This window comes from Mesoplodon bidens (assembly GCF_964165515.1).
Source record: "Mesoplodon bidens genome assembly, chromosome: 11".
NCBI classification, from domain to species: Eukaryota; Metazoa; Chordata; class Mammalia; order Artiodactyla; family Ziphiidae; genus Mesoplodon; species Mesoplodon bidens.
Genome location: NC_138167.1, coordinates 44,118,648 through 44,136,810, shown reverse-complemented (window position 1 = coordinate 44,136,810; position 18,163 = coordinate 44,118,648). Strand labels below are relative to the sequence as shown.

The 18,163-nt window shown below is 53.3% G+C and overlaps 1 protein-coding gene and 1 long non-coding RNA gene across 4 annotated transcripts; one reads left to right on the top strand and one right to left on the bottom strand.

Moving 5' to 3' along the window:
- Positions 1–2,723: 2,723 nt before the first annotated feature.
- MAP3K12 (mitogen-activated protein kinase kinase kinase 12) lies at positions 2,724–17,632 on the bottom strand. 3 transcript variants are annotated; one of them, XM_081249391.1, is made up of 16 exons: positions 14,898–14,918; positions 10,624–10,751; positions 9,251–9,424; positions 8,943–9,151; positions 8,159–8,342; positions 7,801–7,992; positions 7,361–7,519; positions 7,035–7,193; positions 6,188–6,296; positions 5,831–5,940; positions 5,591–5,707; positions 5,331–5,468; positions 4,511–5,135; positions 4,241–4,311; positions 3,876–4,149; positions 2,724–3,471 (listed from the first exon to the last, which is right to left on the bottom strand). In XM_081249391.1, the coding sequence occupies exons 2-16, from the start codon at positions 10,629–10,631 to the stop codon at positions 3,373–3,375; spliced, it is 2,628 nt and encodes an 875-aa protein (XP_081105517.1). In that variant the 5' UTR covers positions 10,632–10,751; positions 14,898–14,918; the 3' UTR covers positions 2,724–3,372. The 3 variants fall into 3 exon arrangements, with proteins under 3 accessions (XP_081105517.1, XP_081105518.1, XP_081105516.1); XM_081249392.1 differs by lacking the exons at positions 10,624–10,751; positions 14,898–14,918 and having other exon boundaries at positions 8,943–9,418; XM_081249390.1 differs by lacking the exons at positions 2,724–3,471; positions 10,624–10,751; positions 14,898–14,918 and adding an exon at positions 17,553–17,632 and having other exon boundaries at positions 3,509–4,149; positions 8,943–9,424.
- LOC308625339 lies at positions 7,395–8,934 on the top strand. Its single transcript, XR_014017084.1, has 3 exons — positions 7,395–7,522; positions 8,241–8,340; positions 8,581–8,934. It is a non-coding gene; the product is annotated as an uncharacterized lncRNA (long non-coding RNA).
- Positions 17,633–18,163: the final 531 nt, after the last annotated feature.

Here is an 18,163-nt window from a genome sequence, read left to right as displayed (position 1 = left end):
TGAATACTCCCTAAAGGATTGCTTGGAAGGAAGTCAGATGTTTTAAGGGCTGACCAAAATCACCACATCCAAAGGTACTTCTTGGTGCTCGACTTTTTTAGTAGCTTACAGCTCCCCCATGTGGTCCTCCTTTTCTGGAGTCCTTAACACAGTATTTATTTCTGGTTGGGTTTTCCCTTCTCCTTGCCCCCTCTCCCTGCCACCCCCAATTCCTGCCCAGGCTGTGTATAAATTCTGGACTTTTCTTTTTGAGTTCTTTTTGGTGCCAGAGTGCCACCACCTTCTTACGTGAACTTAGTTTTTTTAGGTCCTAGATCTAAACTGTTGGCAGCAGCTCTTTTCCTCAACCTGCAGTTCCCACTAAACTCTTTGATTCAGGGTCTGTTGTTTACGTTGCTCTAAATCATCCCATTCTGAGGTTGGCAAGAATCTACCCCTTTTAAGAACTATTTTCCTTTAGGCTGAGGTCACAATAGCATTTCTGACTTGAAACTAAATGCAGTTTGTAGTTGAAGGACCTATTTCCTGCCCTTCCCCCACCCCCTCTGCCCCTGCCTTCCTGGCCAGTTTTTGGATTTGTGTTATTCTGGAAGAGATGCACATGCTGTCTTGACATGAATGCCAGTAAATTTAAAATCTTTATGAAATAAAGTTATAAACTCAGGGGCTTCCCTGCTGGTCCAGTGGTTAAAACTCCATGCTCCCACTGCAGGGGTGTGGGTTCGATCCCTGGTCAGGGAAGTTTTGCATGCCAACGAGGTAACGGCCAAAAAAAAAACGTTATAAACTGAGACTGGGTCTTACACACTTAGTTCTGTTCAAAATGGGAGCTAAGTGCTGCTGGCTACCTAATATCAGTGAAGCAGGCTGATCGCCGAAAAACTAAAGACCTTTCCTTCAAAGCCCCAAATTGGATTCCAGGACCCCAAATAGTCTATTTGAAACAGGCATTGTAGCCAGGTATATTTGGATGGAGAATTTGGCTTAACAGGACCACAAATTGGGGAGCTTCTGGAGTGAGCTAGGGAGTTGCTGAAAACAAATTGTTTTGACTTCCACTTAAAATCTTGAAAACTAGGCCTAAAAACTATAGGTTGGTTATAATTCTTGACCCATACTTAACACTTGCTGCTCCCTCTTTAACATGCCTTAGTGTTTAAAACTCAAGCATCTCTTAATAGTAATAGTCTTCACATTGATGGAGAAACCTGGGACTGTTCTATCAGTAGCTTGGGAGAAGCTAAAATAAGCTGGGCAGTAAAGAAACAGTTTCTGTATATTGTGATCCTCTAAGGCTTTAGTGTGTGTGTGTGTGTGTGTGGTGTATTTTCAGAGAATGCTTAACATCTCCCACAAAGATTCTATAGAGCACAGTTTGAGGGATACCCACAATTAATAACCAAGGTCCTCAGTTTCCTTTGGTTGTGAGGTAATTTGCCTCAGGAAGCTTGGATTGCAGGGGTTATAGGACCATGGTACTGATTAATCCAAAAACGTCTTTAAAATGTCTCCCTTGATAACTGAAGCAGATTATGTACTACTTCACATCTCATCAGCCAGGCTAAAAGTTTTGGAGGTGAGGTACTGCTGGGCACTCAGAAAACTAACTTCGAGTTTTTTTTGTGTGTGTGTTACAGGCTTTCCTCGGAGACGGGTGGCATGGGGAGCAGCTAGAACAATGCAGATTCATCCATAATCCCTTTCTGCTGTTCACCACCACCCATGATCCATCTGTGTAGTTTCTGAACAGTCAGCGATTCCAGGTTTTAAATAGTTTGTAAATTTTCAGTTTCTACACACTTTATCATCCACTCGTGATTTTTTAATTAAAGCGTTTTAATTCCTTTCTCTGTTCAGCTGTTAATGCTGAGATCCATATTTAGTTTTATAAGCTTCTCCCTGTTTTTTTTTGGTTTTTTTTTTTTTTGGTTTTTTTTTTGGCTCATGAAATTTTTTTGTTTGTCATGGAAATGTAAGAGTGGAATATTAATACATTTCAGTTTAGTTCTGTAATGTCAGGAATTTTTCAAAAAAATTAAAAGATGGACTGGAGCTTTTTTCTTTGTGAATAGAAACTGGATGCCACAGTGATTTCATGTGGGTTTTGTTCCTGGTGTCTTGCTGTTATTTTTGCACCTTTTATCCGTCAAAGGACAAGGACCCTGCTTGGGTTTTGAATGTAAGCCTTTATTCCAGTGAAGATATTTTCTTCTGTTTTACCGCTCCCATCTTTTTCTGTAGCCCTTGAGCCTGCACTGCAGAGTGACCTTAATAGCTAAGCAAGCTGGCTGTGCCCTTGGTCCAAAAGATGGGGAGGTTATATTTTCCTAAGATTTGTCTGCGAAGTGTAAGCAAGCACTTCAGCTGGGTGGGTGGGGAAGGATGCACATGCATACACATGGAAGCAGCTGAATGTGTGTCTCACTGGGATTCAGGTTGCTGGGAATGCCTATACTCTTGTCCAGACTTAAAACTGTAGTCTCCTGTTTTTAAAAAGAATGGGTGTTTTATAGGTCCTACTAGAATCCTTAATACAGACAGACCTGTTCCCATTTTTTGATGTAGATTTTACAAGGTTGGGGCTGTAAGTGATGTTCAGTTTGTTAGTGAGAAAAGCATAAAAGGAGGAAGTCACTCAGAGTCCTCAGATAACATCTGGAGCCCAAGCTCCTGCTTAGCCTTGCAGGCTACCCCATTCAGTCACCAAGAAAACCCTCAACAGCTTGCCTGCATGGAGTGGTTATATTTCAAGGTTTTTTTCACAGGGGTTACAATATGACAGTCCCCACCCCAATCAGGCACCAAGATAAAAGCAGGGACTTAAAACAACACCCCAGTTCTTCAGCCTGAGCCATCACATGCTTTCACAATCTCCTGGCCTCCCCCTAGTCCCTAAGCCAGCGCTTGGGCAGAGAGATGGAGGGACAAAGAAATTACATTGCCACCTGAGAAACCTCAGAGGGGAGGACCCAGCCTTAGCCTCCCTCCTCCCAAGTGCAAAATGTGTAAACAGAGTAAACGGAAAACAAAAAAGTGCAGTCTAAATGGCTCCCTTTCCTGCTCCTCAGGGTTTGGGCAGAAAGAATAGAGAGGAAACTAGGCAAGTTTGGCTTTTCTGTTGCCTCACCACTTGCTGAACGTATTGGAGTGAAGCAGGAAGGGGCCAGTTTGCCCTTACCCATATCTCTAGGGCAGTACTTGTCTTTCATTTCCACAGCTGCCAGTGTCCCTAGAGTTTATCAGGTGACTTGGTCAGGGGTCAATCTCCCTTGAGCCAGACTTAGGCTGGGATAGCCCTGTCTCTGTTGATTATGTGGCGCATATATATTACTTATATAAATATTTCTCTATGTACAAGGATAAGAGTGGCTTTCATGGAGGGAGGGAGGCTGGGGGCCGCAAGGCTTCACCACTGTTGGCATTTTCCAGTTCAGTGCTGTCACAGTCTGAGTCCTCAGAGTTGGAAGGGCCCTGTGAAGAAGAGCAGAAAGGCAGTGATGTGCGGCTTAGCATCTCTTGGCAGATAGATTCCTTCAGGATCCTTCACTGCAGTCTTTGTAGTTGCAGGTTTAGTGGTTTTACTGTCTCCAGATTTCAGTTGCTCAGGCCATTCTCCAAGGCACCAGACTCCTAGTTTCAGGATTCCTCCCTGGCTGCAATTTATAGGTATCGTGTACGCAACCTCGCTAGGTACTCTAGACCTCCCAAATTCTACCATGTGGATATTTGCTCTTTAGTACGGGAGGAAGCAGCTACAGATACAGAGTGACACAGGGGCGAAGTATACCTATCTTTCTGGCCTCTGCATCTGTCTCCCCAGCAGCTCTCAAATGACTGGACATCCGCTCCCTGTCCAATACCTGGTTGCGACTCACCTGCTCCCCTCTGAGTAGGTTGTGGTGTGGGATGGGCAAGGAGCTGGGTTCCCGGCCAGTAACCACCTCTGAGGAAGGTGGGTCCAGTGGGATTTCTGAGCCCTGGGAGCACATGTCATCAGACCGCTCATCTGGCCGCTCATCAGTGTTCGTACTGCCCACTTCAGGTGTGCCACTGGGGGAAGGCTCACTAGCTGTGCCTTCCTCCCCATCTGATGGATTCTCTGAGCTGAAGGTAGATAGCGACTGGCGCATGTTCAGGCCCTGAGACCACCTGTATGTTGGGCAGACCAGGATTGTAGCTTGATTACACCTTGCAGTTCAGAAAGCAAAGAATGCCATTATCTCCTGATTCCATCACTCACCTCTGGCTTGAGGTCAGCTCTACTTCACTGTCCACCTCTCCTTCCTCTTCCTCTGATGAGATGCCACGTTTCTGCAGGAGAGATGAGCCGACTGTGGTCAAAGGGGGAAGAGGTCATCAAGGACCCAGGATAAGGAAACATGGTTATAAAGGGTTAAGTCGGGAATGGCTTAAAAGATCAAGAGTGTAACATGGGGGGTAAATTAAGGACCTGCACCGCACCCCATGGAGAAGGAAAGAGGAAGAGCTCAGGAACCATTCCATACTTTACCTGACTTCGGGTGACGGCAGCCCTGTACAGCAGTGCAGCTGGGGTCAGGTGCTGGGACCCAGCCCGGCTTCCTCCCCGTCCCGCCGTCCCTTCCCTTCCAGTTCCCAGCAGCCCTACACCGTCACCAGGCCCTACTGGTGGAGGTGGCTCCCCTTTGGCTCCCCCTGGTGAATCCGGGCTGGTGGAGCCGGGTGCTGAGCCCTCACTTGGCGGGGTGTCGCCCCGGGCTGGAGGTGGTGAGCCAGGGTCCCCAGCTCCCCCTGTAGCCCCCCGGCCCCGGGCTCCCAATGCTGCTGACAGCAGGTCGGGGGACGATGAAGACATCTTTCGGAGCAGGAGGTCATGGTGGAGCCCACGGAGGGCTGGAGGGCAGGCTTCCCAGGCTGAGGGTCCTCCTCCTAGCCCCACTGGGCTTCCTGGTCCCCCAGGTTCATGGGGTGGCACAACTGCACGAAGCCCGGGCAGGTCCCCGCAGCTGCCCTTGGCGCTGGCCTTGCGGTGACGGGTCTTGCCACGGCGACTCCGTCCTGGTGAGGGGGGGCCCTTAGCACACCCAGGAAGCCCCACCCCACTCAGGGCTGCATCTAGCTTGGGTAGCAAAGACTCAGTCTTGAGGATATCTGGCCTGGTGGGAGAGGGAAAGTGCAAGTTGGAGATTAACAAATTTATCACATGAAAGCACTCCCTAACCTCAGGCAGTGCAAGGCACCTCTCTCCCATCTCAGTATCCGTCTTCCTGGCATCCTTGAGCCCTACTCCTGCCTCTCCAGCATCCCCCTTGCCATTCACAAGCGATGGCACTTGTAAACTCTGGTGCTACCTTTTGCTGTGGGGTGACAGCTTCTGTGGGACATTCCTCTTCTTGATGAGCTTCTCCATTGTGTTCCCGTGCAGGAGGCCTCGGGAAGCGTGTGACTTCAGCAGACCTGGGCACCTCCGCTCTAAAGCTTGCTCCCTCCTAAAGACAAAACACGTTAGCTGGGCGTGGGACCAGGAATGGGGGCAGAGGCTCAGTAGGATCTCCAGGTCAGGCACAGCTCCAGGAAGACGGGATTTGTGTACGAGGGTGTGTGTGATTACCTGAGTAGCTCCCGTTCCTTCAGCTCCAGCTGCAACATGAGGGCATTAAGTTCCATGTACAGGTTGTTGGCTCTCTCCAGCTTCCGCTCATAGTGTTCCCTGATGTCCAAGGCGTGTCTGAAACGGGCAGAAGGGTCCCCGAGGTGAGCTGGCTTCACCTGGTGCCATAATTTATCCCAGTCTCTGGGAACTGGTCTGCAGGCCCTGCTATTGGTGAAATCACCTTCCCAAAACACACACCTGAGCTCCTCCCTCCTCCGCATCACCAGCTCTTCTTCTAGGCGGTGCAGACAGGTCCCTTCTGACTTAATTTTTTCGAAATGCAGCTTTACCTCTTCACGCCACTCTGCCTGGGGGTGGAGAGAAAATTAGGGGTGAGACCTGTAGAAAGCCTTCGCAGGTGCCTGCACTGCTGCAGACTGTGTGTGTTGGAGCAGACAGGAGTGGGACACAGGATCAACCAAGACCAGGTCTCAGTCCTTCAAGAGCTAATCTATCCATACCCAGCCACCCTTCTTCCCAGCCTCCCCTCAAAGGACACCATTATCCCTGCAAAGAGAGGGAGCTAAGGTATTCGTTTTCCTCCCCACAGCACACCTGGGACTTAAAGTAAGTCTCCTGGGGTGTGGAGAGTACGTCGGCTGAGGCGATGTCCAGATGCAGCAGGATCTGTCGGAATGATGGACGATTTCGTGGTTTGCTGTTCCTGGAGGGAATGGAGTCGTGGGAGAGAGAGGAATTTCAGGGAGGTCCAGAAAGGAACTAGAGCATCCTTTCCCAAAGGGTGTCCTGGAGAATCCAACTCTAGAATGTATTCTGTGACAAAATTCCCTGGTCAACTATCTAGGAAATGTTACAGGCCATCTGTTAGCATATCAAAGTCCTGCAGTAAGGAAACCTATTTAATCCTATTTTCCAACTTGCTTGCCAAAACAAACCTTTTTGAGTAACTGCATTAAAAGAAACACATTTGGGGAAATGCTTAGCCAAAGATTAGAAATCTCCCACCTTCCTCCATGGTCTAGGATCCAAACAAGGGTCCAGGGCCTCCCGCGTTCTAAGACAGTCTACTTGAGGCTCAGCCAATCATGCTCAGCGGCTGTGCTGGTCCTTCACAGGCGCTTCATAGCCACCCTCTATAGCAGATATTGTTGTCCCCATTTTGCAGATAAGGAAACAGGTTCAGAGGGAACACTGCTTGCCCAAGGTCACACACGGTTTGTGCACCCCTGCAGACTATATTGGTCAGCCCAGTTTCTCTCAGTTCTTTATCCTAGTCCCCTTGACACACACTCTGAATCCTGGGGTCTTTCTTGGAGAGCCATATTTGGGAGCTCTGTCCCCCTTTCCCTGTTCAGGATTCTGGGCCTGGATGCCCGGGTCCTGGGTGCTGGCTAACTGTCAGCCACCTCCCTTGCTTCCAGCTTGGCCAGGTGGTCCTTACCAGCACTGGCGAAGCAGGATTTTGAAGCCGTCTGGGCAGCTGGAGGGCACAGGCAGATGGAGACTATTGCTTCCCACACCCCAGATGATGGCTGAGGAATCTACGTCTTTGTAGGGGATCTCACCAGTCAGCAGTTCCCACAGCACCACACCAAAGGACCTAGGGATAAGAGGGGACGTCACTTGGGGGGTCTTCCTCCAGAGGCCCTGCAGGTTACCACAGGCTTGTCTCACTTCTCACTTGTACTCAGGACCTGGAAGAACCCCCCACCCCGCCAGCTCTCATGCTGGCTGCCTGCTATTCTCAGTCCTCAGCCTGGCCCTCACCAGATGTCGACCTTCTCAGACACAGGCTCGTTGCGGATCACTTCAGGGGCCATCCAGGCTACTGTTCCTGCAAAGGACATCTTGGTGCTCTTGTCACTCAGCTCCTTGGAAGTGCCAAAATCGGAGATCTTCACCACATCGTCGTACGTGATTAGCATGCTGGTAAAGAGTGTAGTCAGCTGGGGTCCGGGCCCCTCCACGCACCTCATCTAGCTGCAGCCAACTCTACCTTTCTGTTTTAAGTCATTTAGGACACCCAGAAACGGGGGGCTTACCACAGCCCTCTTGAGATAGGACTGTCACTTGGGAGGGGTTTCTGAGATGGCCACATGGACTTTAGGACAGGGTCTGAAAGCAGGGAGATGGTCACACTGACCTGGGTGGGGACACCTACAGGAGTCCGTGCAAAGTAGCTTCTCCCTGCTTGCTTGCTTACTCACTTGGGGGACTTGAGGTCTCGGTGGATAATCTTGTGCAGGTGCAGGTAGTTCATGCCGCCGGCAATGCCCATGGACCAGTCAACCAGCAAGGAGGGGGTGACAGGGCGGCCAGCCCGCAGCACCTCATACAGCTGACCCTGAGCGCAGAACTCCATAAGGATGCAGTAGCAGGGAGCCTGGGTACACACGCCCCTGGGAGCCAAACACAGTGGCATGAAGGGCTCAGCCAGCCCATCATCCACTTGGTTCACACCTGGCACCCTCATTCCCACCCACGCCATTCTGGCACCCACTTCAGGAAGGGTGCGGTAGATCCCTGCCCTCAAAAGAGTACCCCGGCCCCTGCCCCAGACCTTACTTGAAGGTGATGATGTTAGGGTGCTTCAGCTTTCGCAGGTGCTTGATGTCAGTCTCCTTCAGGTCCCGTACCTTCTTCACAGCCACCTCCTCCCCATGGAAGCGCCCCAGGAAGACGGCGCCCTGGGCCCCTGAGCCCACCCACTGCAGGTCCAGGATTTCCTCAAAGGGGACCTCCCAAAGGTCTGTGGACAGGAGGCACAGTGCCACAGGCTCAGAGAGCCACACCTGGGGCCTTGGGGTGGTCAGGCTCAGGGAAAAGCATTGGGTTGGCTGAAATGACTCAAGGAGGGTGAGGCAGAAAAGTAGCTAAAATGGGCTGAGAAGATGAGGGGACAGGAAGGAAATGAAGGGGTGGTCTAAAAAGAAACTGGGGGGACTTCCCTGGTGTCACGGTGGTTAAGAATCTGCCTGCCAATGCAGGGGACACAGTTCGAGCCCTGGTCCGGGAAGATCCCACATGCCGCGGAGCAACTAAGCCCGTGTGCCACAACTACTGAAGCCCGCGCGCCTAGAGCCCGTGCTCCGCAATGAGAAGCCACCGCAGTGAGAAGACCGCTCGCCGCAACTAGAGAAAGCCCGCGCACAGCAACGAAGACCCAACGCAACCCAAAATAAATTAATTAATTAAAAAAAAAAAAACTGGGGAGTCAGTGGCTGATGGACAAATAAGGGGCTGGGCTCTGGGGAGAGAAAAGGATCATCAGGCGACTTAGGAGGGGCTGTCCAAACGGATCTCAGGCTCAGGGAGATGGGGAGAGGGTCTCCTCGCGGACACAGCCTACCTTCCTGCTGCTGCTTGTGCTCCGTGGAATAGGCCTTCCCAATCATGGTCCAGACAGGGCGCAGGCAGCCGAAGAGGCCTTCCAGGAAGCCGCTGCCACTCTGGCACTGTAGCCGCACCTCATCTGCTCGAACTCTGGACGCCCGACTCTCAGGGGACCCAGTGGCTCCCCCTGGGCCCCCAGCATCCTGCTCGTGCAGCTGCAGGACACTGTTGGCAAAAGGCTCAGGGGGCGGCTCTCCACCTGGGGAGGGGCTGGGCCCGCCCCCGCCCTGCCCCCCGAGCGGCACTACATCTCGGAGTACACACTGGGTAGGCGTCAGGTCCTTCTCGGGGCTGCAGTCGGATGTGTCTGGGTCCAGCTTGCGCATGGACGCCTCGGTTAGGGTGGACACGAAACCCCCAAAGGAAGGGGAGGGTGTGCGGGTCTCATGGAGGCAGGCCATGGCCTCTGGGCCCTGGCGTAGTGGTGAGCGGTGGGCCCTGTGGGAAAAAGGAGGACGGGCCGTCAGAGCCGCAGGTGCCCCAGCTCAGGAGGCTCGCCCGAGAGGCAGAGGCATGGGGTGGGGAGCTGGGCTCACAAGAGCCTCCTGGAAGTAACACTTGAACCTCACCCTCAGGTACCTATCCCCCTCCAAGCTCCCCCTGGGATCCATCTTGGGAAACATAAGCTTCCTCTGAAGCATCTATTAGTGACACAAGTCTTCCTTAGGTATACAGGCAACATACCTAAGTACCATTCTCGGGTAAATACAGGTAACTGCCCTGCTCAGGTACATACTGGTAAGGTACGTCCCAAACTCAAGTACAGTAATAGACTAGTTCCCTTCTCCCTGTAAGATTACTGTAATACACCTCTGGAGCACATATTTCTTTCACTTGAGGCTCACATGCACACATGTGTCATATAAGGGTCCTTCGGATGTACACATTTTGAGTGTCAACCTTAGGCACACAACAGTAACACTCCTAAGCCTCCCTCACATGGAAGCACACACAGGTGACACTGCTAGGACTCAGTGCCGCTCAGGCACTCTCACATGACATTCCTGGGCCTCACACTCATGTACTTGATACATGACTCTGCTGAGAGTCTTATCCTAAGGCATATTCAGGGCTCACATCTGCATCTCCCTCTCGGGTGCTCACACATACACACCTGGGCCTCTCCGAGGTAAGTGACAGCTGTAACCAATGAGCTCCATTATCTGCCCAGCACAGATGAGGGAAAAAGGCAGAACCGTCCAAGGAGGATGCAGAAACTGTCAGGGCAAGCTGTAGCCTACTGCTTCATCCCCCTTAGCCCTCCCATCAGTCCCACTGCTCCCCCAGGGTTCAGTTAGAGAAGGCCCCGTCTCCTTTCCTCTTTCTCCATTGCCCTCTCCCCCACTCCCCAAACCAAGATCCAGCTTTCCAAACAAAAGAGATTTGTCCCAGTTCATAGCTGGGTGCTATCTATAAAGCAACCATTAAAAAATCTGAATCCTAGCTTTGCCTCTGTCACTTACTGGCTGCGTGATCTCAGGCAAGCTGTAGTTGAGCCTCCATTTCTCCAACTGTACTAAGAGATAAACTAGCTATCACTCAGGCACAGCGAATTCTTCAACCTATACCAATCTTGTCCGAAGCCTGACACCAGAAGTCATCTGGTCTCCCATTTCCCTCCACATCTAGTCAGTTACCAGATCATCCTGAGGTGTAGGGGTTCTTGAGGTCAGCAGTCCTCTCTAACTATTCACCATAGTAGGGTCCCTCCTTAACCACCTGCATCGGAGCCTCTGAATCATGACTGGAGAGGGGTGGCAGGAATCTACAATAAAAAGGGCTCACTGGGTGGGGATGCACCTCTGATTGTCTCAGCTCTTGTAACTGTTGATTTCCAGGCCTCTCAAAGACCTTTTCAGTGGCTGGGTGTGGGGTTTGCCTGGGTGAGTGTTTAACAAGCACCCCAGTTGATCCTTATTATGCCTGGCACATTCGAAAAGCCCTGACCCAGGGCCTTTCTAGTCTCTCTTCTCTAGTTCCATGTTACTGCCTTAATTCAGGCCTCATTAGCTGTGTCACCTGGCCCAGGACAACGGCCCCTTAAATGGTCTCCAAGTTCTTCTAAGGCTCCCCCCACCCCGTTCTCCACCTAGCCTTTAGAAGGACCTTTCTAAAGCACAAATTGGCCAGCACCCCTCTTCCTCAAACCCTCTAGTAGCCTCCACTGGGTCCTGCAGCCTCACCTCCATGCTCTTGGCCCCTCCCCAGCCTCGTCTCCCACTGCTGTTGGTACCCAGGCCATAATGGACAGAGCCAGTCACCAAGCTACATCAGGCGTTTGGGCCAGGGCACCTAATGAGAATGGCTAACACTTATGGAAAGCTTACCATGCATGTTAGCCTCTGTTATAGGTGCATTAGCTTATTAAATCCTAAAAACTCTAAGTTAGGCATCCTTACGCCCATTTGACAGAAGTAGCAGAGGTCTTAAATAACCTGCCCAAGGTGCTGTTAGCTAGGAAGAGGCTCAAGCTCCGTGCTCAGCCTGGAAGGCGCTTCGCAAGCCCCATCTGTTGTTTTCCAAGTCTCACTTCATCCTGGAAGTCTTCTTCCCTGTCCCTGCTGCTCTGAGTTACTGTCCCTTCTGGGCTGGCACAGCCCCCTGTGCTTCCTCCATCATGGCTCCCATTATCCTGGAGACACAGTGCGGTCGAGCAGGCGTCCGGCTCCTCGGAGAGCCTGCACTCCTGAGAGTGACGATGTCGCACGGGACCCCAGGGCTTCGAACAGCACCCAGCGAGCAGGAAGGTGTCCAGTAAGGTGCAACCACTGCCCTACACACCCGAGGATCGTCCTATGGACCAGACGTACACTACGCGTGCATTAGCTCCCTCACTCCTCAGAACCACCCAGGGAAGGAGGTATTATCATTGGTCCCTTTATATTCTTGAGAAAACTGAGGCTCAGAAAGCTGAAATCCCAGCCTCCGAATCCCCAACATATCCCGCGAGTTAACGGCGGCTTCAAGAGGTGAGATGCACATAGTAAGGCAAATGACAGGCCAAGCAACGTGCCAATCCGCCGGAGAACGTCCGCGGGAAGACCCGAGGGCCTTCGTCTGCGCCCCTCACGCTGGGCGTCCCTTCCGGACCACTGAGAACGAAGGCCGGGGCTCCCGGCGCTCCGCCGGGTGGGCCTGCAGGGAGGGCTGGCGGGACTGGGGCGCTCACGGCTGCTAGAAGCCAGAGTGAGGGCCGTTAGAAGCGGAGAGGAAGGGGTTACGGCCCCAGCGCCCCCTCCCGCTTCCCGACCTCCTTCCCGGTCGTCACGTGGCTGGGGGCTGGGGGCGGGGGCCCGGCGGCAGGAGGAGGGGGTCCGGGCGGGGAAGGGGAGGGGACGCAGCGGGTTGGGGGAAGCGCTGGGCGCTGCGGCGTAACCATGACGACTGGGCCCGAGGCGGCGCGTGAAGTCACCGGGACAAGATTAGCCCGGAGTCACGTGAGCGGCGATCGCGGGGGTGGGGCCCCGCCCCTGACCCGGGCTGGCCCACGTGCTGGTTGCGGGCTGGCAGGCGGGGACCTCAGAACCCACCGGCGGACCGCCTCTGCGTCCCCTCTTCCCCATGCCGACCCCCGTCCCCACGTGCATTGGACGGAGAGCCGGTGGTGGTGAAGAGAGGGGACTTGGGTTGACTTTGGGGGTGCGGTGCCACAGAGAAAGCAGGAAATGGTGAGACAGGGAGACTGGACACGCGAAAGGGCGACAGGCACAGCCAGAGAAGGAGGGCCTACCTAGTTGAGAGAAAGACCGAACAGCGTGAAGCACAGGGAGAGACACTCCTAAGAAGGATGGACTGAAAAACTGATTTTGAAAAGCAGAGGACACTGAGTAAAAGGAGCTGAAAGGGGATTGAAAAACAGATCATCTGTGCCCTCCCCGATTCTTTTCCTATTTAGAAGCTGAGCTCTTAGTAGGCACAACACCTGGATTTTTAAAGGAATTTTTCAGCCTTCACCTGGTGTTTGGCAACCTGGAGCCTTAGGCATAGAGAGGGTGACACGCTCCGAGACACTTGCAGCCAAGCCTCCCTCCAGTTCCCCTGGCCTCCCCAGGGGCCCCTCCAGTATCCAGGGCCAGCAGCTGGGGAGAGGGAGAGAAGCCATTTCACCTGTCTTTTCGGGCAGTGGAAGTAGCTGAAGAAATAGGAGATGGGACCGAAGGAAAGGGAGGGAACCCAGCCATGCTCAGTCCACCCCTCCCTGTTCTCAGGCTAATGACAGCTCTTCCAGATTGACCTGAAAGAGTGTGTGTGTATTGGGTGTGTGTGTGTGTGGGGGGTGGTGGTGGAGCTGAGGCCCCAGGGGATTATAGTAAACTGGAGATTCCTCTTTCCCAACACACGCTCTCTCTCTGTGTCCTTTATCTCTGACCTGCCAGCTGTGTCCCACTGCCCCCCCACCTGGGCCTTGGCGCCAGGGCTTTGTGGGGGGGGGACATCATGGCTAGGAACCCCTGCCCCAGACATTTGGTCACCCTGGGGGAGGGATGTCTCCCTGGCCATCAATTATGCAGAGCATGGGGGAAGGGCAGGGATATGACAGGAGGGGCTGGACATCTCTCTGTCAGTCATTCTGTCAACCATATTTACCAAAAGGTCACTATGCAGAACTCGGCTCCAGATTGGGTGAGGGGAGAGAGTGGTCCCTAAACTATGCATCTTCCAGGGGAAGCCGCTCTTTGGACACCCCAGAAAGCCCCAATTCAGTTTCAGCTACCAGGTTCCCTGTTTGCTGGTGGTTCCCTCCAGGCGGCTGTAGGGGTGGAGTGTGGGCAGGGAGTACCCCACACCCCTTTCATTCCTCCTCCCAGGTTCTCCTGCCTGAGAGGCTGGAGGCCTGTGGCAAAGCAACCCATTAAATCGTTTCTCACTCCCTCCTGTTCTAACAGCAGAATCTCAATGCCAAGCTGCTTGTCTGGCTGTCTTGGGGGCTCAGTTGAGAGGCCAGGCCATCTGTCTAAGTCTTGGGCTCTCACACTGAGCACTCGCCACTGTCTTGGACCCTATTTTGCACTCAGGAAAGGAAGGTTCCTTTCCCTTCTCTCTTGACTGGGGGTGGAGGGGATGTCTTCACACAGAAAGGAGACCCAAGACTTGGGAATGGTAGTTCCACCAATCCAGGCTTTGAGATCCTGAGAGAGTAAAGGACTCTAACCCCTCCTGGCCAAGGCTCCTGGCCACTCAGCTGCAGCTTGTTTTTGTTTTGCTTTTTACAGGATCTGTGGTCCTGGCCCCAGGGTTGTTCTCAGATGGAAAGAACTACAGCTTTTCTGTTGCGCCCTCATAGGGGGGAATGCCTTCCCCTGAGAGCCTGGGCAAAACTGGAGATCACCTCTAACTCCAGGCCCCCAGCCTCACACAGGTCCAGCCCTGAGACCCCTAGCCGCCACCGCCTCTTCCTGCAGTAGTGTGGGCAGTGAAGGGGCTGGGAGGGAGGGGGCAGTACTGTTTAGGAAAAAAGAACCAGCTTTGGATTTGGAGAGATCAGAACTAAAACCTCACATTACCGTGAATTAGTTCAAGGAACGTAATCCCTTCGAGACACCCAACCCTACCTTATGGGACGGTGAGGGTTAAGTAAGACGATGTGGGGAATGCCATGAGCACAGTGCCGGGGCTCTGGCTTTGTCTTTCTGGTTGGCTGGACACCAGGTCTTTCTCTGTGGATTCTGGAGAGGCCATCTCTTCTGTCTGACCAGAAGGGAGACCAGAACCTTCTACTTCCCCAGGAAAAATCTTGATTTCATGTCCCAGGGGAACCAAGTCACAATGGCAGTGGTGTGCTAGAGGCCCCCATCCTTCCTTTGCAAATCCTTATGTCCCACCTCCTCTGGACTGAGGGGGAAGGCCTAATTCCCTGTACCCCGTCCTCACCCCCTGGCCATCGTGGCCCAGGATCACCCCGCAGCCCTACCCATTAAGGTTTGAGGGGAAGGCGAGGGTAGGAGCAAGGTATGATGGGTCACAGGGGTCCCCGAGACTTAGGACCTCAGGTGCACCTGGAAGAAGTTCAGCGGATTTTAACAAATTGTTCCTGAGCCGGATGTGCATTTAAAAACATCTGTAAGGATACAAACCAATGTGTAACGACTTCTAAGTAGGTGGAATTGTGGGTATTTTTATTAAGAAATTTAAAAATCTATTTTAAACTGAAAAAGAAGAAATGGAAATTACAGAGTGCCTATATCCATTCCTGTCACCTAGCCTTGGACAGTGAGCTAGGGAGGGAGGGTGGATGGCCTGAGAAGCAGAGAGGCTTGCTTGAGGTCCTGTCTCTGCTCTTGAGCAGCTGGGCGACCTGGAGTACGAGACTTCTTAACAAACCTCAGTTTCTTCATCTCTAAATGGGGACAGTGGTCACTAATTCACACAGTGGCAATGCAGGATATTATGTGGGTAATAACATAAGCTCTGGGTCAGATACACCTGGGTTCAAATCCTAAACTCTTTTGCCACATACTGATGTTTTGATTTTGAACAGATTACTTAACTTCTTTAAGTTTCAGTTTCCTCATCCCTAAAATAGAAATGATGATCATTCTACCTCTCAGTATCGTTATAAGCAGTATTGAGATAATCCAAATAAAGTTCCTGGCCTGGGACCTGGCACACAGGTACATTAGCACATGGAAAGCGCCTAACGAGCAGTAGTAGATTTTTATAAACGTGTGTCCCTTCCCTTCTTTCCATGGTCTCCCTCCGCAAAGCAAGAGGCAGCAGAGATGGTATAGGTGGAAAGGGAGCTGGATAAACACAAGGGATAAAAAGGAGAGTGAAGAAAGAAGGAACCAAAGGGAAAGGGCTCTATCCTGGAGGATCCTTCTTCTCCTCTGGAATAACGCGCCCCTGCAGCCTCGTCACCTTTCCCCAACACAGCTGCCCCTAGTTCTCCTGGGAGCAAAGGAAGCAGACAGACTAGTGTCTGTAGCCAGCCCATCGTGAAGCCCCCATGTCCCCTGCTGGCGTCATCTCCACACTATCCTTGTTCTGCCTCAACAGGGACTCCTGAAGGGGTTGATTCCCTAATCCCTTCTTTCTCCCAGACCAGCAGGGCTAGGTGGGACTGCACGTGATAAGCCACTGGGCAAGTCCAGGGTGGTGGGTAGTAGAATTTAGGGTCCTCTTCCTGGCAAAGCCAGAGTCGCACGTCACCTCAGGGGGAAGGACCCAGAAACAGCAGTCAGTTTTTAGAGGGGTTTTGCCATCCTTAGCTGTAAGGACAACCAGAAAGTCCTGAGCCACTTCCTTACATAAACTTCCTGCCTCCCCTGCCCATACTTGGGTTGAATTAGGGGATGGATATTTAGTGGTTCGTTTTCACATGTGCTGGGGTTAGTGTATCGCACCGTTGGTCTTCCCAGCATTGCCTCAGTCCCCACAGTGAGTGAGTAGATGGGTGGCAGGCTGGAGAGGGCAGAAGTTTTTTCCACCCTTAAGTGTGAGATAGGAGGGAGCAGGCCCTAAAGCTCAGAGGAACTTCAGTGCCTGGATGGGAAGACGCAGGGCATACTCGGTCGGGCCCTTTCCTTCCTGAATCTCTCCTACTTGCCTTCCCTAGATATGACCCTCTGGCTGAAAAATCAGAGCTCCCAGAGCCACGGAGTCCATTCTGTGAGTTGGAAGGGAAATTGTGTTTAGAGGGAGGCACTGACTGTGGCTTGAGATGATTCTGTGTTGGGGAGAGGCCTCGTGTGCACCCCTTCCTGGGTGAGGGCTGCTGACCCCACTCTCCTCCCAAGAGGGAGCAGGTAAAGGAGCTAAAAGGTGGGACTCTTCCCTCAATTCTAAGGGATACCCCACTATTTCCTTCCACTGTCTATAGAGCCTCTGACCCTTTCCCTTCCCTCCCCTTAGCCAAGGCCATGGTTATAGGAGTTTTAACTCTGTGGAAAGGATTCCTGCTTATTTTTAAGCCAAGGAGTTTGAGGAGTGTGTAGGGAAAAGGGAGGAGGTTCATGAAAGGCCTGGGCTGGGGAAATGGGTTAGGGGAGCCAGAGGCGATGGAGAGATTGAGGAGGGAGAAAACCACATAAGAATGGGGGAGGGGAGGATGACCATCACCTGGGCATCCAGGAACAGGTGCTCTTGCCTATAATCCTCAGGTGCAGCCTGCTAAGTGTGTGTGTGTGTATGGGGGGAGGGGAGTGAGGGGCACATGAGGCCTTGTCCTTCCTTTCCTGCCCTGAGGGGGCCCAAACTCTTCCTCCTCCTTCCCTCTCCCCCATCCTGAGGGTGAGTGGGAGGAGAGGAGGATGTTCCCTTGCCCCCTGTCCTTTACGTCCGTCCCCCAATCGTGCCCCCACCCCCACCCCACACACTCCTTTCCAGCTCTGGAGGCCCTTCGCCTCCAAGCTGGGCCGCGGCGTCCCTCCGCTCGGTTCCCCTCCTTCCCATCCCCACAGGCGTCGGGTCCAGGTCCCCAGTTCCTCCATCCCCACGGTCTCAGCATCCCCGCGCCACCCTCCCCGCACCCCGCCACATCTACCTCCCGACCTTCCCTCGGCACCCGGACCCCAGGACCCAGACCCATCCCTGCCCCCGACCCTCCACAACTCGGCCCGGCTCTCACCTCGGGGGCTCCGCGGCCGCAGCACAAAAGGCGGCGCTGCTGCAGCTCGGCTCCGGATGCTGCTCCCGCCTCCTCCTCCTTCTCCTCCTCCTTCCCTCCTCCCCCCGCTGCCCTCGACCGGACCAGGGGCGCTGTCACAGGCGATGCTCGTGCGGTGTCCGGGTGCACGGGTGTCAGCCCCAGCTTTCTCCCCCCACCCCCCGACCCCAAGCCCCGTCCTCACTCGGCTTGAACTCCCGCTCCTTCCAAGGCCCCCGCCCCGGGCCCCCCGGGACGGACACGCCCTGAACGGGGGATGCTGCGCTGGAGCCGCGGCCTCTTAAAGGAGCCTGCTGCTGCCATCAGGCACGTTCCAGGCTCGTCCCTGGTCGTCCGGGCCCCGCACCTCCCTGCTGGCGGGGACCTGGAGCGATCCCACCCCCGGCCTTAAGCCGATTCCGTAGCAGCCCACTATGCTGGTCTTATAAGTTCCCTCCTATACCCTGAGACAGCAGCCCCTCAGGTGGGACCCCCACCCCCCAGCGCTCGAGCATCGTTCCCCCTGTCAAACGATCTTGCCTGTCTTCTTTCCTCTAATTGTCACAACTCCAGTTCCCCCCAGCTGGAATCCA

What these genes read in the sequence shown, in the direction of transcription:
- MAP3K12 (XM_081249390.1), bottom strand. Translation starts at nt 9,387, where the DNA reads ATGGCCTGCCTCCATGAGACCCGCACACCCTCCCCTTCCTTTGGGGGT. An exon ending in GCACAAGCAGCAGCAGGAAG is followed by an intron (nt 8,343 to 8,942) that starts GTAGGCTGTGTC and finishes TCCTGTCCACAG; the next exon opens with ACCTTTGGGAGGTCCCCTTT. An exon ending in CTGTCACCCCACAGCAAAAG is followed by an intron (nt 5,136 to 5,330) that starts GTAGCACCAGAG and finishes CTCTCCCACCAG; the next exon opens with GCCAGATATCCTCAAGACTG.